This window comes from Lonchura striata, chromosome 1, assembly GCF_046129695.1.
Source record: "Lonchura striata isolate bLonStr1 chromosome 1, bLonStr1.mat, whole genome shotgun sequence".
Lineage (NCBI taxonomy): Eukaryota > Metazoa > Chordata > Aves > Passeriformes > Estrildidae > Lonchura > Lonchura striata.
In genome coordinates this window covers 118,693,614-118,704,164 of record NC_134603.1, presented here as the reverse complement: position 1 = coordinate 118,704,164, position 10,551 = coordinate 118,693,614, and the positions used below count along the sequence as shown (strand labels likewise).

Here is a 10,551-nt window from a genome sequence, read left to right as displayed (position 1 = left end):
AACTTTTTGGAAATCTTAGGAAATTGTCTGTGATGGTTTTGTATCATGACCAGTTGCAAATGACCAGCGTAGGGAAACGGCACAGTCGTAAATGCCCATTAGGAAGCAGTGGTGCTGTTAATTAGGAAAAAAAGAGGGCACATCAAACTAAACATATAAGACTGGTGGAAATGAGTATGAATGCCCAATGCATGACATTACTCAGGGGAAGAGAAAACTTATCATTAGGACCAGTGTTGCTAAACTATCCATTTTTCATTTAAGGCAAACTGGCTCAGAATCATCACTGATTTATTCTTCATGATCATCCCTGGCTCATTCCCAAGTACCAAACTGAGCAAGGTGTGTTACCAAAACCAGTTTTATGACTATCTCTTTGAACACCCTGAATTTTTTTCCTAGTGCTCACCAAAATATGTCACTGGGGTTTTGAAAGAAAATTTCTCTCACATTACTCTAGTCAGCACTACAAGATCTAACCTATCTTACTTCTTTTACAAAGAGGCTTGTGACAAAGACCAAAGAGTTTTAAAATTGTTTGGATTCCAATATGTTTCTGTTCTCACCTGATGACATGAGCAGAACAGCTTGAAGAAGGGCAACCTCGGTGTCATCCAGGTTAAATGAAGAAAGAGACATGCCCAGGTCAAAAATGGCATCAGAAACTACGCCAAGACCCCCATTTTTCAGCTGGCCCCTTGTCACCGCCATCTCCCCATTTAGTGTTAAAGTCTCACTCTCGGGGTCATAGCGAACTGCTGCTCGGAGGGACATGATCTCCATACAGCAGCCTTTCAGAAGGATGATCTGGTCTTCACATGGCAGCTGCAGAAATTACAAATGGCAAAGTTTGTCAAACTAAGTGGCTTTTACAGCTACAATAAATCCACAAGCGCAAAGTTGCAGTTCACAGCCCAGGACACTGCCCTGCATAGTGGAGCTCCCCTCTAAACACGCTGTTCTGCACAAACCCCCAGGATCTGCATTCTTGCCTTCAGGAACTTCCAGAAGGTAAACATTCCCTGGTTAGCATCTCCACACACCCTTAAGAAATCTAGCAATAACACAGCTGTTGGCTCCCTCAGCTTACAACTTATCACAGCAGAATAAACTATAATTGGGGCTGGTGCAGTCCTCAGCCATCCCAGTTAAAGTCACTACCAGCCATACTCATTTCTTACCTGACCAGAGGAAAAGAAACACATTTGGGAGGGTTTGTAAGAGTGGACTGTGTTTTAAATAAAAGAAATTAAATATATCTATATATCTATATATCTATATATCTATATATCTATATATCTATATCAATCAGTGGAGCAGGAATTCTCACTGCCCATTTTAACAACAGAGATTTTATTAATCTAGACTTAATCTAGTAAGACTGTTCTCCTTGAGCTCTCTACACTATTGCTGGACAGACAGAAAATCTATGGTATAGCTACAGCTTTTAAGCCGGTGCATAAACTGTGATCTTCAGCACATGTGACTTTTCCATGCCATTACCAAAGCCAAGATGTTCAAAGGTTCTGCATTTACAGAGTATAACCAGGATGCTGACATGTGAGCAGAACGTGCTCTATAAAGCATATAATATATGTTTTCATAGGTTATTCAATGATAACAAATCCCACCACGACAATTTTAAGACTGCAAGCAAACAGCAAGGGTCCAACATATGAAAGAACAACACACATCTGCTTAGCCTGAAAGGAGGCAAAAAGCCATTTTTTTTTTATTTCTATAAAATTATTATATTTACCTGTTTTGCAATGCAAAAATGAAACCCCCATGAACTATAGGTTTGCATGGCAACAGTGTACTTGCAAAGCAAGTGCACTGATTTGGTGGAAAATGATGCAGAGCTACCTAATGCAGGTGGAAAGCAGTTCCCTGTTAGAGAAGAGTTTTAAGCACATGGTCAGGAAAATGGGTTGAGTCATGCAGCTACTTTTCCAGCTTCAGGTGTGAAGTGTTTAATACACAAGAAAATTGACTCATCCTGTTCAGAGCAAATCAGTTTCCATACAGATGACCCTCAGCTCAGCAGCAGTCTGGGGAAGACTGAACAGGCACAGCAGCAGTCTTGCTACCCAATGACAATTCCACTGTTTGGCAGCAGAGACTGAAGTAGGGAAAGAAATAGAGTTTTAAAAAAATTAATACGAGAATAGATATGTGAAAGGAACCATGAAGAGATACTGGAATAAGAAATGGAAGTGAAAAAAACATGAAAGAATGGCAGAGAGAAGGGACAAGAAAAGATACATGAAAAAACCACCAAGCCTCTAAATAGAAGGAAGAATAGTAGAAAAGAAACAGGTAACAGTAGAGAAGATATTTTGTGATGCTTCAGCTGTTTTATTAGTGAGCCATGAAACTAATGAGGATTTCCCTTTCTACATGATCCTTCTTAAAACTTCATTATGGTAGTGGTGGTCTGACTATGCCTGTCTTTCACCTGCTTTTCTAATTGTGAAGGATACATGAGACACTTGTTTCACAAATGCCAGGCCTCAGGTCTTATCTGCCAGTAGCAGGAGTTACCATAAACAGGAGGCTTGAACATAGTTCTACTGCCAGCTGTGCAGATTTTAATGCTACCTATAGCCATCACTTGAGTGTTGCTACCAGAGCATCTTCCAGTAGCAGGATCAAAAAAATGTGACTGAAACTCTGTCATGTCCTTTACTCTCTCTCTGCAGGGAGAAAAGGCACAAGGCAGGAACCTGAAGTGCTCAGCTCTGCAGGACAGGGGTAATGCAGCACCATGGAACTGAGCTGAGCTGAGTGACCTCAAAGAGTATTTACACAGCTTCACCCACTGTGGAACAACTGATGCCTTGACATTTAAAACTCACATTAAACTTATTATATTCTCCTCAATCTTCATATTCTAACCAGAAAGAAAAGCAGGAAAGAAACAACAGGAGAAATGCTGAGAAAAAAACCAAGTTTTCCTTATACTTGGATTACTCCAGGATTGGATACTTGGTTTGAGGCAGGGGCCAATGGATGCACACAAACTAAGCTGGGCACTCATAGTGCTTTGCTGGCTTCTACATGTGTCCAAAGATGTGAAAAAGATGGAAAAGTAGATATGAAAATGTAAGTGGTCATGGATGTTCCCTGACAGGTCCCTCTTTCATAGAGATTTGTTACATTCTCAGACAGCTTCTGGAATTACAAACTGAGTTAAAGTTTAAATGCTCTGCAGGTCCTATGGAAAAAAGAAGTGTTTTTTCCTGTAAAAAATCTACAGCCCATACAGCATTGCTTCTAAGAAAAAGATATTGGTTAAAAATCATAATGGAAAAAAAGTTAACAGGAGGGTGCCCCTTCAAAAAGGAGCAAACATTTGTCATTTTCTTCATGCTAAATGAAGTGCTATATGACAACATAGAGGACAGCTGTCCTACTCCTTTGTGTTCATGAGGAGCTGTCCCTCCCCTTGCAATCAGATCTTGCTGTATATGGGCAGGTGTCAGGTTTACACAGTGGCTTAGCTGTAAACAAAGCCTGTCCAGCTGAACCGCACAACATACAGAGGTCATGTTCAACAATGCCTTGACTTCTCCATCCATGCTTCCTGCCTAGCTCTGACACAGGTGGGTCCATGGTAGCCAGGAGGGGTAGGAGATGTCAGATGGGTACAGAAGTCTGTGTGTGACTGGAAGAGCTTTCTAAATTAAAAAGACTACTTTGGTATGTCACTGCAATTTCCCATTAACAAATTCCAGATCAGAGGAGACAGATTCCTTCAGACACTAAATGCTCATGATCTATGGACATATTCCTCATATTTTAAAATCTTCATGCTTGGCACACTATTTCATGATTCCTTGACTGATGGCACCAATGCAGAGGCTGGCCAGGGTGAGATATTTACACTATGACAACTATTGATATTTACCTCTTGTTCTGTATTTGCCGGAGGACATATATAGCTCTCCATGACTGACTTTAGTAAAAAGCTGCCAGCCACAGTAGAGTAAAATTTTATGTCTGCCTTACCCTTCCTTTCTGGTAGGGTGTTGACCTCAAAGTGTGCAATGGAACATATTCCTGCCGATGGCAGGATGGTTGAGACTGGATGATGTTTAAGGTCCCTTCCAACCCAAAACTTTCTATGATTTTACGAAAAATATTTAGATTATTAAGACTGAAATATTATTTCAGGCTGCAGTTCTGATACCATTTATTAAATTGAAGAAAAAAAAATACAATCAGCCATTGCATCTGGTCCTTCAATAAAAATGATACCTTGGTACAAATGAGATCAGTGTAAGGCCTCTGTACTCCTAAAATGCAACCAAGCCTTTGAGTCTATTTACTGTATATTTACATGTGAGTATCTATTTGGAATGACAATCCATTACTTTCACAGACTTTTTTATGCACAACCTCCCCATTCAGAAAAACCAAGCCTAGGGAACCCAATGAGGCAAGTGCCACTCACAGAAAGGGGTGCTCTCCTGAATTTCAATAATTTTTTACTGTGTAGACCCAGCTCGACAATATTGCACCTGCCAGGGAACCAGAGGATACACAGAGAACCATGTGCTGGAATATTTTATTAAACATATCAGTGAAGCTTCTAGACAGGATCTTTTTGTTCATTTGCTCTGTTCAAGGCCACCTCTAAAGACATATCTGAGTCCTTAAACCACAACGACTTCTACATTAGCAAACTCAGGATTTCAGTAATCACAGGAAAAAGAAAATTCATGAAAATACAGATTATTCTAGTCCCATTGATTTTGAGTGTCTTTAATTTTTTAACTTAGACACATCATATTTTTAGGTTACTTGCCAGAGTATTCTGAGTAGTTTCTAACAACAGGCATATAAATGAGGAGTGCAAGAAAGTCTTCTTACCTCACAAAACATAGGCAACTTTTTGGCAAAATCCACCACTCTTGTAATCGCTGGTGTGATAATTTTTGTAAACTGGCTGAAGGCTTCTAAATCCACTTTCCCACCTTCTGGGGCATTAACTATTGGTGCCTGCCCAATATCTTCTGGCTAAGGATATAAACAAAGATATTTAAAGGAGCAGTCTGTCTTAGAGCAATTATTTAAAACTCCAAAGTCCTGCTTGGTATGGAAGAGACACTAAAATAAAAAGCAACACTATTTGCTTTGTAAGTAAAGTCCATTTATGTCATAAAATGTGAATTCATTTGTAAGGCATTTGTGAAAGGGGTGACTACACAGAGAAAGGGGTGATTGGTATGCTCCTACCCATTCTTTGTGGACATCTGGACTTTTTGCACACAGTTTCTTCCTTGTGTCTGTATCTATGTATTTTATGGGTGCAGCATATGCATATTTTGTTTAAAAAAATAGGCATGTTTTTCGTTTCAGGAGTTGAAAGCTCTCAAGTTTCTCTAAAATCAGAGAGAGCTAAGGAGACATGTTACCCATGAGAAGATGCTGCAAACTTAGGCCCTTTATCCACTCAAAGCTCGGAAAGTCTCCCCAGATGAGATTGCCAGGTATCACAGGGCCTCCCCACGCAATTGCCAAGGCCAGCTTCCAAAACACTAAAACAACTTATGTGCAAAGCTAAAGCAACTTATGAGCAAGAACAGGCTAACCTAAAGGTGCCCTGGATAATGTAAATAGAATTTGAACTCATCTGGGTAAAAATCTGGTTGAAAATTGCCTGTTGCATGACTTCAGCTCAAGGCTTCTCCAAATGAAAAACAAATCACATTTTGAGGATTTCAACAGGGATATACAATGAAATAGTTTTAAGCAGAATCTGTAATGAGTATTTTTTATTCCAACTGCACTTGAACTTGTCCACGTGCTTTTTATGCAGCTGGTCAATGTTACCATGTATTTGAAATACAGGCACTTCAAAGCTGTTTTGTTTGTTAAGTGTGGCTTTGCAATTACAAAACATCTACCAAACACCATGCAGAGGTTTCATTCTGTTCACATTAAGGTCAAAAACTAGATAAAATCCAGAGAAGTAGACCTTTTAGACTGGGACCTTATGACATTTATATAACACACTTAAAAGGGGAGGTGCTGAAAGTACTATCTATAATAAAAACTTGTATTCAACCACTTTTTAAAAGAAACACATGATAAAAGATCCTTCCACAGCTCTGTAACCAATCTGAATCCAAATCTAACTTCTTGCAAGAAAAAACTCAGTAATGTGTTAATAAAGCAAGGACCAATTGTAAAGGAACAATGAAGAAGACTGGGCTCAATTATCTGATGGTTTCTACTAAAAAACTCAAATAAATGAATTTCTAGTCTCTCTCCCTCCCTGCATCTTGGGTAACTAAACCACATTGTCTGTGTGCTCATGATAAACAACCTTCATCACTTCCAAGCAAAAAAGACCAAATGCTTAAACCCACACGAACCATTGTGCAGAGAAAAAGAAAGAGCATGGCATTTTCTTGGGAAAGGCAAAGCAAGTCACGAGAGCCAGCTAAAGCTAACACACTGGAGGGGAGCTCTTTCCACCTAACTCAACAGGAGAAGAGGTGTGGAATCCAATGAAGTCTCTGTTGCAACGAACCAGCTTCAGCTACATAAAAACAGATCCATAATTCCCAGGGCACACTGTCAGCTTCTACTGCTCTTCAACAGCTCATTCCCAGCCCCAGTCTCCAGCTTCCTAGGTTTTATCCCAAACCAGCTGATACCTGAAGAACAGCACTCCTGTCTAAACAACCAAAAGTACTACTGAAGCAGCTTCTTGGTCTGCTCACACCTTGCTCTGCAACGCCCCTGGAAAGTTCTCTCTTGGTTCTTGCCAGTGATGACTGGCTGTGGTTTCCTGAATGTACAGTATAATGAACACGAGCCATTCATATTGAAATTTATATGGTGTCACTGGCATTAGAAAACCCCCAACTTTATAAAAGAGATCCGTTGCTTTCAATACATAATTTCTCATAACAATTCAACAGTGAGTTGAAATTCCCATGGTGAATTATGCAGTAGGAGCCTAGGCTTGCAAAAGGATAAGCGTGCTCTATCTGATTTAGTATACCCTGACTGTTAAAGACTCCTATGTATTTTTGAAATTCAGTCTCTAAACCCTCTTTTGTGTGGTATAAGCATTTTGCATTCTGCACTTATTTCCCCTAAAAATTGATTTAGAAAAATCAAATAAATCCTTATTTAAGATCAAGCATTGCAAATCACCATTTATTTTCTGACCCTTAGTTATAGGATGAAAAACTAAGTTTTTTTGTAGGCTGCAATTCCAATGGTATAGTGTACGTATCATCCTGTTCTCACTGAAATTAATTTTCCTTGCCTAATGTATTTTCATTAATGTATCTACCACTAACCAAAAGAGAGAAAACCCCTGAGTCATTAAAAGTACCAGCTTTCGTCTAGAACATTTTATTGTTTTAACACTTTAAATATGTTTTATGATAGTCCCTAATAAAGACAACTCTCCCTAGATAGAATATATTTTAAAAATACAGTATGCATTATAGACTGCTTCTGTTCTCAATTTTTTGGGAATTTTTGAGAATTTTTTGCTCTGTGAACAATTTTTTCTACTTTTTCTACTCATAGCACAATAAAAGTATCCAGCTGAGTAAGCCTTAACATAGCAACACGCTATTTATCTTTTAAAATATATGGTCTGATCAAACACTGAGGTTCAGGCACAAAAAATGAAGTAATAACTATGCAAAATCATTCTTTTTTCACAAACATCAGTACACTGGCAATAAAATCTCTTCGGGGCTGCAATGATGGGAAGGCACTGCAGAAGAAAGAACAGAACCTGGCACTAAGAGCAGCATATAAGGCTACAGCCCTTACCAGAAATTTCCTTTTCTGCTTCCAGTGGCTTCCTTGTGCATTGGTGGCCACATGTGCTTCAGTAACAATTTTGATGAGCTCCCATTCCTCATCTGTTGGCTCTGGTTTGTGCCCAATGGTTTTCTGCAGCTCTTCCCGACGTCTCTTCTCTCGATTCTCTTCTATCAGTTTCCGTTTTGCCAACCTCTTGCTGTCATCCAACACCACTAGCAGGGGAAAAAACATACAAAATTGGTAGGAAGCTCGTAAGACTGTCAGAACTTTCGTCTTTTGTGTTCCTGAGGTACCAGTTGCTTACAAATACCTTAACTAACCAGTAAGGAAGTCTACCTTGGCAAGACCCACAGTCGAGACAGTTCTCTTACTTCTCCCTTCAAACTTCATTTTCTCACAAGCCTGGGTAGCAAAGAGTGACTTACCATCCTGGTAATGCTTTGTATACTGCCATTGCCCTCAAGGGGTTGTTCCACCAATAAAACTAATATGCAAAAGCTTTGTGAGGTGTCCAAGTGCTCCTGCAATGGACTTGGAGTAATCCATATTGGGAAAGATGCACTTCTGTTTTCTTTAAAGACATATCAGCATGCTCACACTCACTGCTCTGAAGTGCAGAACATGTACTTGGATGACAGCAGAAGGTAACATGGATCAAAGAAAGTGGGAGCACTTATTCACAGAAGGCTCATCTGCCTGAAGCATGACACAATCAGGTCAACATGCCTTTGGCTCTTTTCCTGATCACCACAAGTGGTGTTCCTATAGAGCTCCATTACTTCCAGTGACTCCAGATACACAGGCCCCAGGGCTGCTCTGCTCACTACTTCACTGGTTCCAGCCCCTCTTCTGAAGGTCTACCTGGCCACAATGAAATCGTCTCCTTTATTCTGTTTCCCTCTAGCCAGAGGGAACTGTTATACATTACATTAACAATGAAAATACTAAGTTAGACTATTCTTCTGTTGTTTACTGGGCCTGTTTTCCTTTCAGTTCTTCTGCAAAGGATTATACTGGCAATAACCATGAAGGAGCAAGGGGATTTATATGACTTCTGCAGGCTATAGGTGACTTCCTCCCATTTGTAGTAAATGAAGTTATTGGTGTAAATCCCTGTGCAATAGCAGGAAAAGAAGACCCCCTAAGGATTAATCTTACAGCCATATCTTCTAGTTCTTTAGAAGAGGCTCAAAATCTTTGCAGCAGATAACTTCTTCAGGGCTAAAAATAAAACAAACAACTGCAGGATGACTCATACAATGACATTCAATTTCACATCCTCCAGAATTTTCTAAACAAGATGTTTTTATCTCAAGCAAAGTGTCCATCCAGATGCATTTCTCCCTCCTCTCCTCCAAAGGGTGAACATTCCTATTGTTACTCAGCTTGGTAAGGCCAAGGGAAGGTGCAGCCTGATGAAGGACAAACAAAAAATTTCAGCCCTGTGAAAGTGGCTTAATGCAACGAGTGTGATTCCCTGGTATTATTAAAACCACAAAAGAGCTGGAAGTTCTACTTTACTTTAACAAGCTTCATCAATCAACATACTTTAAGAAAACACAGACACTGAAAAAAAAATTAAATAAAGAAAAAACATGAAAATATACTTACAATCTGTTGCCATGCCAACAAAGATACATTTTTTGAAGCGACATTCCTGGCACTGATTTCTTGTTACTTTGTCTATCACACATTTTCCTTCATATTTACAGGAATAGGTTGGATGGAGGTTCTTTTGAATGGTTCTTCTAAAAAAACCCTAGGTGCAAGAAATAAATATATTGGAAAGCATTAGCACTGAGCAATTTTTAAATATTGGGAGCTGCTTGATTTGTTAGGCATGTACCTAAGTATGCAAGATAACAAATTTCATTCCCAAAAATTCTCAAAGCTCTCAAACCAGTTTTATAGTGTATAGCATTTCTCTTGATTTTCCTTAACAATTAAAAACATACAGACATCTTAGATAAGTAAAGGTGCAAGTAGTGCTGTCTTGAGACACAAATACTGTGTACATGTCTTCTTGTAGTCTTATTTTTTACTGTTAATTTTTTTTGTGTATGAAATATTTTTGAGCCCCTATTCAAACTCAGTAATCATTTTGAAGGATACTGAAAGGCATACACATAGTTTTAGTTAAAAAGCAGCTTCTGCAAATAGCAAGAATGATGGTACTATTAAAGGACTGAGGACAAACAGTTCCAGTCCTTTATTTCCATAAAAGCCAAATAACCAACCAAATCTGGGCAAGAAGAAGATTTTGCAAATATAGTCTATACAATCTTTGAGTTTGATTCTAAACTCAAATGATCTCTAATTTCTAAATTATTTATATTTCTGAGAAGCAGATTTAATTCGTATTTACCACAGAATTTCAAAAGTCCCAAAAGCCTCATCACCACCAAAAATTTGTCTGTCTGTCTATCTATCTATCTATCTATCTATCTATCTATCTATCTATCTATCTATCTTATCATAATACAGATCTATCTTGCAAATTTACACAGATTCTAAGACCATATGAACTACTGTAATCTCATTGAATTCACTCATTCAAATACCCCATAAAACCTCACTGTAGGTAATGAAATCAGATAAAAATTATCTCTGAACATTATGGACAAAATCCTGGTATTAATTTCAACATTACTTTTCTCACTGACTTTTGTGAGGACTGGATAAACTCCCGAAGACTGCAAGATAAGAACAAGATAGGCTGTAAAGCAGAAAATTTAGACTTCACTTTAA

The 10,551-nt window shown here is 38.8% G+C and overlaps 1 protein-coding gene across 16 annotated transcripts in view; it reads right to left on the bottom strand.

The window, feature by feature from the left end:
* Nucleotides 1-10,551, bottom strand: part of THRB (thyroid hormone receptor beta) — a 168,409-nt gene that overhangs the window by 6,294 nt on the left and 151,564 nt on the right. For all 16 annotated transcript variants that reach the window (XM_021538085.3, XM_077787104.1, XM_021538086.3 and 13 more), the window contains 4 exons: nucleotides 9,415-9,562; nucleotides 7,810-8,015; nucleotides 4,876-5,022; nucleotides 567-825 (listed from right to left, as the gene is read on the bottom strand). In XM_021538085.3, the coding sequence (XP_021393760.1) occupies nucleotides 567-825; nucleotides 4,876-5,022; nucleotides 7,810-8,015; nucleotides 9,415-9,562 (760 nt within the window). The remainder of the gene's footprint in view (nucleotides 1-566; nucleotides 826-4,875; nucleotides 5,023-7,809; nucleotides 8,016-9,414; nucleotides 9,563-10,551) is intronic.